The following is a 20,000-nucleotide window of genomic DNA, read 5'->3' on the forward strand; positions in this document are numbered from 1 at the left end:
GTCCTTGCAGTTCGTAATAATCTCACCGTTAAAGTACTAGTAGAACAGGCAGAAGGATGCAACATTTCGTCGATGGGACAGAGAGTAAAGCTTAGATGACAGTTTAGGACCTATCAGGTTGGCGGCTCTGTTTTGGACCTTGTCCATGAGCGAGAGACAAGAAGCAGATGCACCAGCCCAAATATTGAACAATACGCCATACATGGGCGTATGGTGGCCTTATAGGGGTACAGGATACTTTTGGGCGTTAGTAGCGTTCTGGCATGGTAGAGAGAACCTTCCTTCTTCGCAGTGATCATGGTAATACTCTGAATGTAATTGCTCTAACTCATGATTTCTGTGATCGGTAGACCGAGGAGTTTAAAAGATGTACATTCAGGAAAGGAGTGTTTGGCCATTGCTATTGATGGTAGAGAAGGTTCTTGTAATTATTGAAGAAAACAAGTTTAGTCTTAGCAGCATTGAATGTGATCATCCATTTGTGTCCCCATTCAACTACAGATCGGGGGTTATCCTCTAGTGTTTCTGCCATTTCTCTAGATATGTGTTCATTTGTTTTCCTGTCGTGTCTGTTATAGAGCGTGGTGCCATCAGCATATATATCCATACGTACATTCATACGTACGTACGTGTGTTACGGTTTCCAGGTTAAAAATTATGCTATCTTGAAGTACTATTTATTAAAAGGGAAAATAGAAGGAGAAAGCATACGGAACACATTAAATATGTGGATATAGATACATTAAATTAATATTCACATTCTATCTTCTTTTATAATAAGTAGGATCTCCCCATCAACGAAAACAATATGTAAAAAAAAAAGTGTCGAATTTTGACCGTATGTGAAACTAAAAACTTTCTTGGTCTTCTGGCTAGGATCCAAGTGTAGTGTTTGTTCTGTTCAACTATAGTATGATGATATTGTAAGGTCTCCGTTTGCGTCGATACAATGGAAATATGTCACAGCCTTTGATAAGGATATTTGAGATAAACAATAATTACCACGTATATTGTTACACTACATTAACCCGATTATTTAGATAAATACTTTTACTGCTTTTACAAAACGGCTGCAATAATATTGCGGGGTCTTCATTCACGGTGAATATCCACAGGATGCCCAACGATAATATATTACATATGAAAAATGCCACTGTGGAATATCACAGATCTCGCTTGTATATGATTAAATCACATATGCAATAATTAATGTTGAGACATCGGCTCTTATTAGATACTCAAAGTTAAGCAACGTTGAGCATTGCCACTACTAAAATGGGTAACTAATCAGGAATTATATGTACTCTGTGCGTGTCCTGACATTGTTTTCTATCGTCTAGAACTTCGTCTTGCAACGGAACGCATCCTGTGCCGATTCAGGAAACGAGTAACTCAGGCCGGCGAACACATTAACTCACATGACACGCAAAGTTACACTTACAGTAGGTATACATTGTTTCTTATAATGCAACGAGGATTAAAAGACACGTATTTGAATGTTAGATTGCTACATTTTTACGGCAAGACCTATAAATATTTAGACAAACAAATAGATAGCTATTCTTTAAGCATTTTTCCTCATAGAAAACGCCAAAACAGATAACGTCATACAAGAAAGCGTCATATACACGATATACTCTTTTGACATTAGAACGCCTGGTACAGCGGCTAGTATATATATATATATATATATATATATATATATATATATATATATATATATATATATTTATATATATATATATATTTATATATATATATATTTATATATATATATATATATATTTATATATATATATATATTTATATATATATATATTTATATATATATATATATTTATATATATATATACGGATATATATATATATATATATATATATGGATATATATAAATATATATGGATATATATATATATGGATATATATAAATATATATGGATATATATATATGGATATATATATATATATATATATTTATATATATATATATGGATATATATATGGATATATATATATATACCCATTTATACATATCCATATATATAAATAAAATTACACACACACACACACACACACACACATATATATATATATATATATATATATATATATTCCATGTTTGTTTTTACATAAGCAGTAATATGTGGTTACGCAATCATAAGCATGTTTTGGTCGGATAGTCACGAGTAACTAGAGACATATTCAGACGATACAGCTTACACGAAATCAAACTTTGACTTTCGAATTAGCTGTACCGACCGCAGACGTCTCTCTTTACTAGTAACGACTAATTGAAACATGCTCATTACTGTGTTGCAACGTATTACTGCGTATGTCAAAACAGATAAAGAGTATGTCGGTAATGAGCACACGTGTATTAGCCTCGTTAATCGTCATTGCTTACCTTACCGATGGGAAACAATAACTAATAGTATATATATATATATATATATATATATATATATATATATATATATATACATACATACATACATATATATATATATATATATATATATATATATATATATATATATATATATATATATATGCGTTCAACTTTTGATCGGAAACTACGAAGTCGATGTGGCTAAAAATTTTTATGAACCTTTATCATGATTTATGCAGTGAACCAACTATTATAGTAACCTTTCGATACACAAAAACTGATTAAAAAAGAATCGATCAGGATTATTTTCTATTTACTTTGGAGGTTTTTTTCTGAAAATAAACATTGAGAGTGATAGGACAGTAACTTTTTCCCAATTTTAACGCAAATGTATTTTTTAATTTCTGTTTATCCGTATATCCATTTTACTTCTTCCGAAAATACTGTGTCGATTTGACTGAAAACTTGTATGGGCATTAGTAAAGTTAAGCCCCATCAAGCTAAGTATTATTGTATATGTTCTCAGTCATAGAATAAAGTAGATGGATTAGTCACTGAAATACAACACATATGCTTGACGTCCTGTATAAAATAGCAAGCCCAATTCCACACGTTTATACGTTTGTCTGTTTTCAATCAGCTGAAATGTCTAGTCTTTCTATAATTCCGATAAAATGCAATCGTTCTAAACATTTATTGAAGACTTGTTTAAAATATTTTTTAATAATTCCAAGAAGATTAATTTAAAACGGAATAGAATACAATTAAAAGGTGGGAAAATTATTAAATGCGGCGTAAATTGTATTTTAGATAAAGAAGGTGGATTCATATTTCATGACGAAAAGTTCAAACTGAATTGTAATAATAAGATGAAGTCGAAGGAAAAAAATAGCTCCGGTTTATTTCTTCTGAATTTTCCTTTAGTCTAGTTGCTATGTAGCGATTAATATTACTCCAATTTGAAACCTTACGTTCCATATGCTATACACATAAAAAAGTATTGTCTGTGTCATAGACTATTGCCACATTATATTCTAACCCTGAAGCCACAAAAAGTCACTTACTGCTTTCTACCAGCACCGTTGATGATCCTTGCCCTCTGTTGCAGAGAGTGATTCAGATACCTTCTCGAAAAAGAAAAGGTCTGCTAATGTTGCAGATACCAAAACAGTGTCATCGTTTGCCTACGTTCTCCCAGTTAGTGAAGGCGAGGGTTGTTAGCAAACCGGATATTGGTTCTGAAGTCTGTACGGTGCAACTTCCGTTTCCGGAGCACATTGTTCTGAAAGCTGAAGACAATTCCCTTTGCTTCCCTTCGAGCGAGAGAGATAAGAGAACATATTAGATAGGGCTTAGGGTTGAAAATGACAGACAAAACGATTGCACAGGGAGAGAAGAGAATGGGTTAAAAATGACAATAATTGGAATGGAAACCGAGTTGTTCACATGTGAATCGAAACAGCAGAGAAATGGGCCAAATAAAAAGACATTTAAAACATATAGAGAGTAAGTGAAATAATAATTGAGTAAAATTAAACTAGAAATGAGAATACAACACGTGAAATATACATGGGGCTATAAAAAAGAGAATAAAAATATAGAAGAGTTATAAAAATCAAAAATCGAATATCAATATTAGTAACAGTAAAATAGATGAAAAAGGTTAACAAGTAAAACAAATATAATTAAGTGAAAAAGATATCTTAGAACTATCAAATTAAAGAAGATGGATTCCTATGTAAGATTATAACAAAGAAAATAATTCAATTTGACAATTAATATGTAAGATTATAAGAAAAAAATATTCTATTTAATTTTCTCGGAAAATTATGTACGGCAAATATAGAAAACATCTAAGTGCATGCCATTAGAAATTAGGTGTAAATAAATATATATGTTATTGTTGAAATGATGAACGTTATGCTAATAATTGCAGAGCTTCAATCTATTACCCCCACGTAAAACTTTCACAAAAAGTCATTGTTTACCTACAACAGCTATCTGCATTTTTCCTCATCTCTGCCTAAATCTATATGGAAGCCCCATACACTGATCTTCTTTTCTAGGATTAATCTGGTTGTGGATTCCCGGTAAATAGTCAATTTCTACCTAATGTTCAGTATGCTCAGTTGCAGTGTTAATTTTTCACAATATTCATGCTGTAGGTTTTCGGTAGGTGTTTCTGATCTGTTAGAAACGGTATGTTTTGTTTGATTTCCATTAGTTTGAGGTTTGACACTAAGCCTCCGTTTATTGTGTCTCTTGATTTATCTGTATTTTGCCCATTCTCTGACTCATCAGTAGTTATTTGCTCCCTGAAGCATATTTCTGCGTGTTTTAATCAGCATAAGCAGTCCATGACAATTATGTTTTCTTTCTATATATGTTGTTTTGTTTGTTACAGCTTTCTAGTATCTTCGCCTGTTTGTATCGTAGCTGCAATTAGAAAAATTACATATCTGTATGTTTTATGTTATCTTGTTCCTGAACTTAAAAAAGAATCTAAAATTCGCAAAATGCTGACAAGGTCACTCAATGCTGTTTAATGATGGTGCTCTTGCCTATTATGACAACCAGATCTTTCTTCAGAGTCCACAGCTCGTATTATTATTATTATTATTATTATTATTATTATTATTATTATTATTATTAGTAGTAGTAGTAGTAGTAGTAGTAGTAGTAGTAGTAGTTACAGGAAATCCTGAACACAGCACAATTGAACGTTTGGTTCAACCGAGTCTATTAAAAGCCATCTCCAAATTTATTGTATAACAATATAATCTTCATATGCTTAGAACGTTTTCATCGTCTTTTGTGTTGTGTTTGAAACCATTATCAATATAACAAAGTATCAACCACATTTTGTTTAAAACAATATTTCTGAAAATGTGTTCCTTTAATGGAGATGCCGAGTCGCATCAATTGGCAAAGATAATTAAAAGCGATCGTCCCCTTTTTAAATCTGTCGACACGAAACCATGTAATTCATTGTTAGAACCCAACAGACAAAATATAAAACCAGCAAAGAGAATTCGCTTAAAAGCATCATAAGATAAAAGTATAACTTATTTGAAAACAATGAAAATGTCGAAAGCGTTAATTTTTCCGCTCTTAAAGTTGGAATAAAAAATGCCGGTGTCAATATTAGCACATGCATGATTTAAATTTAAGCGTACATCATTTTTCACATGTAAATTATATTGTCATGAATATAAAGAGATTTTTATATAGTTTTCAAAGATTGCTCTAAAAAATGTGTAGTCAACACAGTGTCCTGTTAGTTCGCTTTTAATGCCCACATAGATAATTATTTCTAGTGTTTCCAAGGGTAATCTAATAAAGACTATAGCATATAAGAGGTGACGGAACGAATAATGTGATTATTATAAATGCATGAAATGTACAATATTGGTTCGGCATTCATTCTGGAGCGATTGATCTGGTTCCATCAAGAGAATATGCCGCGTCCCGTATGACTGCTGACTAAGCTCCTCGGTCTAGTGCAATAGTAGATATACTTGTTAGTAAATTACGTTTTCAGCAACGAACTCTATAGCCACCAATGCATGGGATCCGCTCTGCTTCAAGTTCCACGTTTTTGTAGAAGATATTCAGGTGACTTCATTTATTTTTCCACCATTGGTGTAGCTTGTGATGTCATACATAATTGTTACCTCACGCAAATATACGGATGTTAAGTATTGTATATTACGTTGTGTTCTTATTGTTTTGAATATTTTTCTTTTATGGTTAATTAAATAAAAGGTTCAATGTTCGATTTCCAAGGCAAGGAAGATAAATGCAAAATGGATGCAGCAGCTCTTCTGCAGTTCATCTTAAGTTGAACAAAATTTCGATAAGTAGTTTTTTTTTTTCTAAAATCTTCCATCTGTGGAGGTACTGGATATGATCTTAAACTATATCCGATGTTGACGCCCCATCTTGCGGGCATTGGGGAGTGTGGAGCTACACTTTAATTATCATTGCTCCCAGCTCCACACAAACACGGATTGGTATTACCTGTTAGGGTCCCAACTATGGATTAAATAGAAACTAACTCGAAAATAAAAACAAATATATTCTATTAAAAAATATTCTTCAAAATCATTGCAGTCGGCATTAAATACCCTGAAAAGTATTGATATGCAGTAAAACAAAAACAACCAAGCAATTCATCTGTGGATGCGAGACATACTGTATATGTTTATGTAATTTATAATTAGGTAAGTTCATAGATTTACGATCTATTGAATGTTTTGTGAACAGCTTTACAATACCGGTTTCAATGACTATTCGAATTTCTGCACAAGAAAAATGTCGAATACTTTTCTTGCATTTGGTACGAAAATACACACTTGAATCAAGAAAAACTGAGAAAAACGCATCATTGAATCATTTTGTATTTTTATATTCCATTGTAATAATAAACAATGTCGTGTTTAAAACCGTGCCTACTCTTGTATGTTGAATCACCATGAGAAGTCGAATAACACAAGGGGACACTCATTATGTTGCATTTAAAGAAAGACTTGTTTTTAGTCAATTTAAGTGTGCTGAGTTCAAATCTGAAGTTTTATTCTGCAAGCTACAGATTTCATGCAATCTTTATTTTTATTAAAAAAGAAACAAACGAGCATTATTATAGGATATTGCAATGTCAGCCACAGAACAGTATATTTAACAAGGCAAAAGAAACAGAACAATAAAATGTGATTTTAGATTAAAGTACACCATTGTGAGAAGTGCCATATGTTTTTCTGGAAAAGTTTCTCAGAAAACAGTCTTTATCGCAACGTGAGATAAGCGTCATTCACAACGTTCTTCAGATAAGAGTCAATCACATCTAATAACGCTTATCGCTTTCTGTCTGAACAGTATTTTAGTCAGGCAGGAATTTGCGTTTGTAAATTTTGCGTTTGTACACTTCATCTGAGCAATCTCGTTTAACACTCCAGCAGTAGTCGGCCATCATACTTTTGTCCCAGCGACCTTGGTAGCGTTCGTCCATGATCTTTAGGTCTTGGTGAAACCGCTCTCCTTGTTCTTCACTCACAGCCCCCAGGTTTTCAGGGAACTGGTCAAGATGGCTGTTCAAAAAATGAAGTTTGATGGTCATGTTGCACCCGAGAGCACGAAAAGCGAGGAACACTCTGCTCACAAGTTCATTGTAGTTCTCTGCCTTGTTGTTTCCAAGGAAGTCCTGATCGACTGCCACAAAGGATAACTATACTGCTTTCGCCAACGCGGTCATCTTGGCAACAAACTGATCATTACGAATGAGGGTTCGAATCTGTGGGCCATCAAACACACCTGCTTTGATCTTCTCGAACGACAACCCTGGTATAGCTGTGATGATTTGTTTGAAACATTCACCTTCGGTATCCAGTGCATTGACAAATTGTTTCATCAAACCTTATTTGATGTGCAGAGGAGGAAAGATGATCCTATCTCTGTTAACAATTGGGTCATGTGTGATATTTGGCATGCCTGCTTCAAGGTTTTCACGAACAGACCAGCCCTTCTGGACCCAGTTTCTGTCTCGTGCTCGACTGTCCCACATGCAGAGGTAACATGGAAACTTGGTGAAACCTTTCTGTTGACCAAGAAGAAAGTTTACCATTTTCAATTCTACACAAATGACCCAGTTGTGCTCACGACATTTTAAGACGTCAAACACCATTCTGATGTCATCATAGTCTTCCCGCAGATGAACTGAACGACCGATAGGCACTGCCCTGTAAACATTGCAATTATGCAAAAGAACACGCTTGAGACTGCGCTTAGAACTGTCTAAAAGGAGACGCTATTCAGTTGGATCATAGTGAGGAACACCCAGTTCCTTTTGAAGACCTGGGATATCATGGCAGTAAACAAACTGTCTGTCTTTCGAAAAAAAGGTCACAAAAAGCTGGTCACGCTTTCTGTAATATGATACTTTAAAAGTGTGATCAACAAGATTTTTTCCTTGTAATCTTGATGCCAAAAGCTCAGCTGCTTTCTTTGAAATACCTAAATCTCGAACTAGGTCATTCAGTTCAGTCTGGTGAAGTGGCTTGGGGACTGGGGGAGATTCAGTCTCTGAAGAACATTCCTCGGGTTGTTCCCACTCAGTTTCTGGTAATTCATTGTCACAACTGTCTTCCTCGTCCGTGTCATGTCCAATGTCTTTATCGTTTAATGAAGGCAAACCTTTGAAAAATGGAAAAGGAACTTCTTTAGAGTGCGGAGCAGGCCGAATAGCTGAGGAAATGTTCGGATATACGATCTTATGTCTGTTTTTTTTGCAAACATCCTCTGTGTTTACTATGCAGAAGTAACAATCAGTTACATGGTTGGTGGGTTCTCGCCAAATCATTGGAACTCCAAAAGGTAGACCATTGCGTTTTCCTTTGGTCCAGCTTCGGAACATTTCCTCACAATTGTGGCACACAACATGAGGAGCCCATTGCTTGTCTTGGTCACCAAGATGAACTTCAAAATGCCTTGAAGGCTCGCTTCACAAACAAGGGTGTGTTACGTCTCTGATGATGGAGTGTGTAGCAACCACAGATGTAACAGAAGGCATCAGGCTTGTTTCTATAGTGATGTCTCGATGAGGAAGCCATGTTTGATCTGGAAAAAAGAAGGCAGATAAAAATATTAGAATCTATCTATGTATATAATCTCAAAATGCTTAGATTTGGGTTACGTAAGTTCATATTTAGACTATCTCAAATTGCATGAAAACTAGAGCTTATGGAGAAAAACTAATTTCAGATGTGAAATCAGCGCCTAAAAATCCTGCAGAATCAGTTAAAAAAATCAAATCCAACAGAAAGTTAAAAAATAGTGTCCCCCAGTGTAATCATTAATCGGTATTTAGAAAGGCACTGCTTATTTATTTTGGCAATGGATCGATTACTGACACAATTCTAACAAAATGGAAATGACGTTATTTATGAGTTTGCGTTTTCATAGAATTATTGTAAAAGTAAGAGGCAATCATCTACTTTTGTTTTATGTAAGAAATGGCGGAGGGTAGAGATAAGGGGTCATACATAACTAAATAAAGTAGTGAGAATTAGGCAGTCGCAAATTATTTACGCATAAATCAGTAAAGATCTCTACTATGGAAATTAAATTAGTTCCACTTAGCGTACAATAGTGCGCTTTGTAAAGAAATAGTAACCGTAAACAGTAAAAGGCGTTAAAGATAAAATTCCTTTTGTAAGTTAAAAAATATAAATCATTTTGAATTCTCAATTAAGCTGCTAGAAACACCATACCTACTTAGAGTAAAAACTATGGAATTGGGAAACACCTGTTTATTGTTACATGCTCTCCCTCTTCCTCAATACATATATATATATATATATATATATATATATATATATATATATATATATATATATGATAAATAATAATTATTCTTTTTATGCCTATAGACACTAGTGTTTAATGCTTATACATACATCGAGGTAGTATGATTACTTTTGATAATAAAATATAGAAAAAACCTTTTATTTGCTTTATAGTATTAGTAGATGGTAAAATGAGAACAGCTTCAATTAAAGTACATGTTAATTTATTGTGCATATGTTTGGTGATCATTATCTATAATCTGACAGAAGCGAGTTTAAAGTGTATTATTATTCATCATTTCTATTTTGTGTTCATACACCCTTTTCTTAAGATCGCGTTGCGTTTTTCCTATGAATGTTTTGCCACAATCAAGACAAGGTATGGAGTATACTCTGGCTTTGGTTTTTGTATTATGGTTAGATACAAATTTATGTGTTAGATGTCTAATTGTCGAGGAGGCTTTTTTGTGATATTTGGATGCCGATTCTGTTCAGATGTTTATACATGGCGCTGTTAACACTATTAGTCAGCAAGATTAATTTTCTGCTGTGATTAGTAATTTGTGAGGTTATCTTGATTCCGGTTACAGTAAATTGTTAGAGCTGTTGTTTTGCCTTTAGTTAAAAATATTGAGAGTATTGCAAATTTTAAAGTTGTATTTTATGTAATAAAATCTTCATTTATAGTTTCCTCGATGCAAATTCATATGGTTCTGAGATAAATTATAATACCTTTTTTAACGTTGTCATTGTTATAATTAGAGGTGTTTATAATATATATATATATATATATACATACATATATACACATATGTATATATATATATATATATTATATATATATATACATACATACATATATATATATATATATATATATATATATATATATGATTGTCTAATAGTAGAAGTGTATACAAGCATTTTATTAGTTACTTTGCGATGGACCTTAAAACTTGTTTATTATTACTTATTAGATGGATGCATTCTTTTTACAACCTCCCCCTGTTCAATACAAAACACCTGACGAAGGCCGGAGGGCAAAACGGCCGAAACGTTGTGACAATAACAATCAAGATGAGGAAGTCAGTCCGACAATCTCAATCAATGAAAACACCTAATCTCAAAGATACAGACAATACAGACAATTACTATGTATATAAATGTTTAATTTACAGGGACCCCCTTAATGTATATATAGCCCTAAATTCCATTTTCTCGTACTTGAGAAAACCCGCATAACACATGCGAAACGTCGAGCTTCTAGTTCACCCGCATTCATTTTAAATTTCATATATCTCTACAATTATATAAATGCAAATTTGTCTGTGTGTGGGAGGTCGTTTCTCATGGACTTCGAAACAGCTGAACAAATTGTCTTAAAAAATTACCGAATTTAGTGCATAAGTCTGGTTTGTATCAGAATAGTCCAATAATTACCGAAAACCGATAATCGAAACGGTTATTTTTATTTATCTAAAGCTATTTTATTTATCTTAAACCATTTTTCCATGTAGTCGCTTAGAGACAATGATAAAACAACGGGCCGTCAAAATTCTACTGTGGGTAAGTTGATAGCGTTTTTTGTTTTTTTTTTTTTTTTTACTGACGTAGTCTGTGGCTTCAGACTCCATAGGTAGATTTCTTATTTTTCTCTCATAAAATGCAATGAATTTTAAAAGACTTTAAAATTTACATTTATTATTATTACTTTTTCTTTGCATTACGTGGTTTGTACGTTCTGACACCGCACGTTCATTTCTTTTTTTCCGTTAACTAGAAAGAAGTTAATTAGTTGGTTGTTTTTGTTTTACGGCATATCAACCCTTTTCGGGTTATTTAATGCCGAATCCAAAGATTTGGAAGAAAAATTTGTTAATGGAATATATTTGTTGTTTTCACATCGGTTTCTATTTAACCCATAGTTGGGACCCTAACAGGTATTATCACTCCGGGTCAGAGTGGACCTTGGAGCAATGATAATTAAAGGGTGGCTCCACACTCCCCAAAGCCCATAAGCAGGGGCCTCACCACTGGATATAATTTAAGGTCATATCCAGGACCCCCATTGAATGACTTTTACCCTCTTCAGGGGATCAGTCGGTGTATTCTAATGCCCTACCCACAGGGCCACTAGAAAGAAGTAAATATCAAATAATGTTATAATCGTAACAGTAGATTATCTAGAGTGTCATGTAGAATAAAATATATTTTGGAGAACGTTACCGCATAGAACCATGTGAAGCATGCTTCCGGGCGATTTCTTCGATTTCGATGACAATAAAAATATAGGAGTGTGAAAACTTCCTTGTTTGTTATTAAATCCAAGATAACGTCAGTTCTCCCTACTAATATATGTATATATATATATATATATATATATAGAGAGAGAGAGAGAGAGAAAGAGAGAGAGAGAGGGAGAAAGAGAGAGAGAAAGAGCGATATACAGATATATATAGATATATATATAGATAGATATAGATGTATGAATAGATATAGTTCTAAATCGATATAGATACATATAGACAAAGATATATAGATATAGAGATACAGATAGATTGATAGATTTATCTCTCTCTCTCTCTCTCTCTGTATATATATACATATATATACATATATATATATACATATATATATATGTGTATGTATGCATGCACGTCAAATAGTAAGATGTAGGTATGTCTTATATATGTTGTTTATATATACAGAAGAAATAAGATACGTGCAAATTAGTTGAGATTTCTATGCAGAAAGAAAAGAATCCGATGAGTAAATTAAACCCGTTTCATGTTCCTCTTCAAAAAATGCGAGCTGTAAAATTAGAGAGTTGGTGGAGTCGCTATAAACATGACAAATCTAACTTGACAACGTCTACGTTTTTGTCTAGCGCAAAATAAATACGAAGATTGTAGACGCAAACAGCACCGTGGGTTGTTGAACGCTTCAACGATTTCGTTTATCGTTTTGTTGTTCTTGTTGCGGTTTTTATATCAAAGTGCTTTGCGTCTACGTCCTCCGCATTTCATTCTTTCGTTTTTGCTCTTTGTTTTTGTTGTCTTTCTTTTTAATTACAGTGCAATAATACGCAGGCACAATGTCGATCAGAAGACAGCACCAGTGCCATTGGGGTTGTGGTAGATCGCGAAATTCGAAGTAGGAGTGCGAAACAATCAAACTGTTAAGGAATTGATACATACAAGCAACCACACACACACACACACACACACACGCACCCCCCACATATATATATATATATATATATATATATATATATATATATATATACATGAAAATGAAGGACATATACAATTTTGATCCAATCCAAATTGTAAAGCAAAAAAAGTAAAACGCATATTACTTGTTTAATATATATATATATATATATATATATATATATATATATGTGTGTGTGTGTGTGTGTGTGTGTGTGTGTAAATATGTATATATATATATATATATATATACTAATTGCATGGTCTTTACAGACGTTAGCCATCATATATAATTAAAATTTAAAATTGGTATATTTAGGCTTCATTTTTTAATTCAAGCAAATATTAAATGCAACGGAGACACTTTGCTTTATGATTCTTTTTTTTTTAATTTTTCGATTTTCCTTATAATCTATTTTATAAAAATCAAAAATATTTTTAAAAAAGTATTAATTCAACATCTGATGATGATTCATTGACAAATCGAAAGCGCTCGTGATAGCAACGACTATGGAACTTTTATTAATATTTTTTATGATGATATTAAAAAGAGTATACAGAAAATCAAAGAATTAAAAAAAAGAATCATACGGCAAAATGTCTCCGTTGCATTTAATAATATTTGCTTGACTATATACATATATATATATATATATATATATATATATATATATATATATATTTAAAATTGAAATTTCTAATTGGTATATTAAGTCTGCATTTTTTCCTTCAAGAAAATATTAAATGCAACAGAGACACTTTTCTTTATGATTCTTTTTTTTTTTTAATTTTTCGATTTTCCGTATAATCTTTTTTTTTAATCCAAAATATTAAAAGAAAGTATTAATTCAACAACTAATGATAATTCAGGGACAAATCGGAAGCCCTCGTGATAGCAACGACTTTTATTACTATTTTTATTCCGATATAAAAAGATTATACAGAATATCCAAAAAATTTTAAAAAAGAATCATACGGCAAAGTGTCTCCGTTGCATTTAATAATATTTGCTTGAATATATATATATATATATATATATATATATATATATATATATATATATATATATATATTTATATATATATATATATTTATATATATTTATATATATATATATTTATATATATATTTATATATATATTTATATATATATATATATTTATATATATATATACATATATATATATATATATATATATATATATATATATATATATATATATATATTTCGGAGTTATACTCCTGCGCTAATGTTTAAAGTTTTTTTTTCCTGGCCATTTGATACAATAATTTTCCTTTTACTTTGACAACCTGAAATATATTTCGTATTGTCACTTCAGTTACTACCTAAATTTTGTTTATAATTCAGATGTCATACTTCTCTACATTTATATAGATGCAACTTAGTATTATTTTTGATTTCAGTAAATTTCTATGTTTTTTATTATCTGGCTAACGAACGATTGCTCATTAGATCCATTGAATTTTACAAGCATTAATTCTATTCAAAGATTTTGATAAAATTCACTTGAACTGTTCGATTTATTCAATTAACAAACTGCATATTTTAATGGGGCTTCAGATAAGAAATATCTAGAAATTGCCCCGGGGTCAGTGTAAAAAATCGTCCCGCAGTAGTAGTAATTGTAATCATTTTCTCCCGTAAATAATACTTACTTCGATTGCTATATGTATATATATTTTTGAAGGCTCATATATGTGGAAGGTATTATATTAAGCTAGGAAATCAACTTACTAATGGTTCCTTAATTGAGATGTGGACCAATTATTTGAATCACTAAGGTGATGAATGATGCTTCGAATTAACATTAAATACAATACAATTTATACATTACAATTATAAAATTCAAAGATAAAAATTAATTAACAGAAAAAAATTGCTTTATTAAAACAAATGTAACTTGGGTATAATTTTACGTCTGCGTTTTATGACGTTTAATTAGAGTCTGTTTTAATGTGCATGTATATGTGTGTGTGTGGGTGTGTATGCATTTATGGAATCCTGCATTAGATGGCATGACTACTTTTTTTGCCTGGTTTACCAATCCGTGCCACTAGGTAGAATTGCATTTTTAGACTGCAAGGTTGTGGTTTGTGAGAAAATACAAGAAACATACAGAGTAGAAGAGAGAAAGGAGGGCAGAGAAAAAAGAAGAGATGATTCTGGTTTGCTGTTTAGTTGTTTTTTTGTTTCTTTTTGGAAATGCATCGGTTGAATGATTGCAAACATTCCGAGAATAACCACAAAATGTCTTGCAGCTGCCTCAAGCAAAGATGGGCGTATTTCACCGCATACCTCTATCCACCCAAACTATCATCTTATCCTCCTCTTTACTTCGTACTTTATATATGTCTCTCTCTCTCTCTCTCTCTCTCTCTCTCTGCCTCTCTCATTATCCGACTATATCTCAATCTCAGCCTTTGCATCACATGAACTCACTCTCTATCTTCAATTTGGTTAACTATTTGCTACATAGTTATTCTTTTATTATCTCCCTGCTCAACGATTCTCATTTCGGATCTGTGTTTATTATCTGTATGTATAACTACGATAAACGTTTTAAGAGTTGTGTTTTGCGTTGGGATATTTTATGACCCCCTTAATTAATATTATCTATTTAGCTTGTCGTGTAACTTCAAGGTTATAAACTGCGGATGAAACAAAAAGACGTTGTTTTAATATTTAATTTTTACATTTTAAACGGTATTCCGTTCTTCATTACAAAACAATCAAATTAAGAAAGAAAGACGCGGAGAACTAGAAATGTGGTTGTCCTGGACAGCGTCCATTCCTTGCAAAAAAAAATCAGATAGTCGCATAAATATTCTTAACCGAAATTAATTACAAATTTTATAAACAAAAAAATTGGACGCATTGGTGTCTGTATAAATCGATTTCAGTATGTATGAGAAATGATTAGAAACTGATAGCAATGTTTTTGATTGAATTATGATAAGTACAATAAATAATAATAATAATAATAATAATAATAATAATAATAATAATAATAATAATGAGAATGGAGCGCTGATCAACATTTTGCTGGTTAAGTACGAAAAGAAATGGGAACTAGGCAAGACTTATTGCCACTCAAATAGCAGTGGAAATCAATGGCCGCTACCAGCGAGAAATCATGGGAAAGCAGCTGTTGCAATAATGCAAATTCATTTTCAAATGTGATCGTAACAGGTGGAGAGTACTGGAAATCTGAGGGGACTTGTTGTCACTCACCTTCTTTGGAACACCACAGGTTAGCTTTAAGGAGATATCTTTGATAACCCATGTGAAAGCTCCTTGGAGCCAATAATGATTATAATATTTATAATATTAATGATAATGATAATAATAATAATAATAATAATATACACACAGAAAAAGTAAAGGTATATAAATACAAATCAATAATATCGTTATGGAAATAATAATAATAATAATGATAATAATGATAATAATAATAATAATAATAATAATAATAATAATGAAATAATTATTATGTGTAATCAATCATAATTATTATCATTAATGCTACTTGAACCACACATACTTACATGTCATGTTTAACTTAGTAAATAAAAATCCCAACACATTCCAAGTGAAAACATCATTACCTACTAAATAGTTATGTCAAAATAAGTAAAATAAGTAAAATCATGGGATAGTTTTTGGCTCTACAAAAGCTACGCATTTCTAGTAAAAAAAAATTATTACTCACTTATATGGCATGTTGAAATTAGTACATCTTCCAACGCATTTCAGGTGCAAACATTATTAGCTACTAAAATTCTATGTAAAAACAGTAAAATAATATGGTGTTTGTTGTGAATTTGGGATCTTTTAAATCTACGCATTTCAGGTGAAAAGCTGTCTACCTTTTAATTGTAATGTCAAAATAAGTTAAATCAAAGGTTGCTTCCGTTGATTAATGGCTTTTTTAAACCAACGCATTTCAGGTGAGCACATTATTACCTACTTACATGTTATGTTGAAATTATTACAAATTCCAATAATTTTCATTAAGACACCAGGGTGTCTATCCTTGGACCTTTATTATTCCTGATATTCATAAATTATCTCCCTGATAAAATTGTTTCGGAGATGGGTATATTTGCCGATGGCACCACCCTCTATCACAGCCATGAGGGAAAAACAAATGAACACATATCTAAGGAAATGGCATAAACACTAGAGGATCACCTCCAATCTGTAGAGGAATGGGGACAAAAATGAATGGTCGCATTCTGCCAAGACTAAGCTTGTTTCCTTCAATAGCTACAATACACCCTTTCTACCAACAATAGCAATGGACATGAACACACTGCCTGAAAGTAATTCCTTTAAACTCCTCAGCCTAACGTTTTCAGGGAACATGAACTGGAATAGATACATTGAAGGCATTGCCAAGGCTGCTGCAAAGAAGGTGGCTGATTGTTTACTAGGAGCAATAGCCAATAAAGTAGCAGGTGAGATGCATTTTAAACAATGCTCTACCAAAAGAGAGAACTCTCATTCTCTGTATTACTCTCTCTCTCCCTCTCTCTTTATATATATATATATATATATATATATATATATATATATATATATATATATATATATATATATTGTCTCCTGTCTTTGGCTAGAGCACTTTTTTATTAAGTGAGTAATTTTCCTCGAACATTTTGTAGCTATGTAGAGATTGTCTTGTTCTCTATTATTACAGGATTAGTCGTAATAATTAGATTGTCGACGAACATATCACATTAAAACATTATCGTTTCTCAATAAATGTTTAATTTAAATAAATTATTATTAACCCATAATAATGTTGGTCTTTTGGTAATACTGATCTGATCTTTAAAAATTATTGTGTGTAAAATGATTGAACATTTTTACAAAGTTTTTTTCTGATACGATTACTTTAAATTTTCTATGTTCCAAATGGTTCCAACTCCCTTTAGCATTCCTAAGTTTTTAAGAATAAATATATTTTCTTAAGGGAAATATGTATATTTTATTTAGGAAAATACATAAATCATTGCTACATTATTTCGAAAATGGATTATTTATTTAAAGCATTAATATTAAATTAACTGCTTATCGAAAATAATTATTACAGGATCAATTGATCGCTTTACACTGAGGCATGGTGTTATTTCATGATTTAAAAATATACAGATAATTGTTTCAGTTGCATACTTTCAACTATTTTATCCGCTTGAGTATTATGTTCTACATTGTTCACCTCGATGTAACTTCAATCTTTCCTCTAAGTGATAGGTTTTCTGGTAGGACGAATTAATCGGGGTATTTGACATCCTTTTACCTTTTTTTTTTAAATACATTTTCTGTTTTGATTTTTCGTACTCGGGAATCTTTCTGTCTTACGTGGAAATTTGTAAGAAATTTCAAACAGACGCGTAAGTTCATCCACGGGGATACCATGCTCTCGTATCTTCAGCTATAACGTAGTCAAAGTTCTAAACAATTCGTATTTGTATTTTTGAGCTCTTCCCGGACTAAGGATTGAACCTTGATCTTCCAGTAGCCGTTGTTACAACTCAATGTTATCAGGTGTTCTATCCACAACGCTACGGGTTCTTCGAAACAGAAGAAATTGATCAGTTACGGTTCTTAGTTTTTAAATTTTCCTCCTATTTTTCACACGATGTTATCATTACATGGACTCATCTTGTTCTGCTTATCTCGCCGTCTACTTGCTCGCAAGTTATACGTTCGAGCTCACTTCCATACGTCACATATTTCACAGATCTAAATAGACTGGTTGACCGCAAATGCCAAATGTTAATCTTTCGGTAAGCACCCTGACAAAATTCCACGCCTCTTGTTTAACGAGTTCTTCGAAATCTAACATCCCCTCACGACCTAAAGAGAAAAAGGCAAACGAAAACAACGTAATCGCCCTTATTAAATTCGACGGCCATGTCGACCATAAACAATCAGTGATTATTAAATAAAACAATGAAAATAAACGGGGTGAAGGAGGTTGTTTTAATTACATAGCCTTGCCAGCGCCGGCGACAATCGATCGTCATTTCCTTCCAGCTGCCTTCTGGTAACCTGATCCATTTCGACGGCTTCGTCGTAGTAATGATATCACAGCGAAGGCAGGATGGGTTAATATGCTAGGGCTGTGAATGCGTAAAGACGTACACTGTTAAAACTAACATGTCCATATCTTGATCTCCCTGTGTTATCCTAATCTGTTTTAACACATCGCTCTTTGGGAATTAACTGCCAGCCTCCCGATGCTACTTCTCATCAATCTTCTCGGTAGCGCCTATCGCCATATCAGTTCCAGACTTCTCTGCCCACTTCAACAATTAAGCATCGAATATTCAGCCATGGGCTATGAAACATAATCTTGTATATATGCCATTGTGAATATGTTTTGTCGCGGGATATTGATAAGTGTGCAGACTGAAAACAACCCATAGTTTAGACGTTTGGTGGAGGGTTTATCTTGTGGTATATAGATCTAGTTCAAGTTATTTAATAATTAAATAAAAAAGATTATGTTAAAGATACACTCATGATTCTTAAAGAAAAATAATTATGTGAATGGTGTGTTAATACTATACCAAATAATATATTTTACAAGAGAGCTACCAAATTTTCAAGAACCGAAGGCAACTTGCGAACTGCACGGTAGTCATTGGGTTAACAGCGTAATAGTAGGATTTTTTTTTATAATTTGATTATTGAAGCGGACTGCTCATTAAGAAATTGTTTACATTGGATTTAAAGACGACTATTTATGAATATTAATTTAATAAGGATACATGATATCACACAGCTCAGAGATAAGTAGCCTTTTGTTAATATTAATACATACAAGTACTGTCCGTAAATTGTAAATTATTTGGAGTTAAAACATTAATTTGTAGCCAATCTATGTATTTCATTCTTTATTTATTTGCAATATACTACGCTTTGTCATGTTATTTTATTTTGCTACTGAAATTGACATTAACATTCGACTTTAGCCTTATCTTATTTCAACGTATTGACTCTTCGCTAATTTATCAATATAGCT

The 20,000-nt window shown here is 32.2% G+C and overlaps 1 protein-coding gene across 1 annotated transcript in view; it reads right to left on the reverse strand.

Moving 5' to 3' along the window:
• Nucleotides 1–6,774: 6,774 nt before the first annotated feature.
• Nucleotides 6,775–20,000, reverse strand: part of LOC145288081 (uncharacterized) — a 703,760-nt gene continuing 690,534 nt past the window's right edge. The window contains exon 4 of the mRNA XM_080136135.1: nucleotides 6,775–9,002. Within this exon, the coding sequence (XP_079992261.1) occupies nucleotides 8,194–8,799 (606 nt within the window). The 5' untranslated portion in view covers nucleotides 8,800–9,002 and the 3' untranslated portion in view covers nucleotides 6,775–8,193. The remainder of the gene's footprint in view (nucleotides 9,003–20,000) is intronic.

The sequence above is a fragment of the Euprymna scolopes genome, chromosome 11 (assembly GCF_053919585.1).
Source record: "Euprymna scolopes isolate OS-2025 chromosome 11, ASM5391958v1, whole genome shotgun sequence".
Taxonomy (NCBI): domain Eukaryota; kingdom Metazoa; phylum Mollusca; class Cephalopoda; order Sepiida; family Sepiolidae; genus Euprymna; species Euprymna scolopes.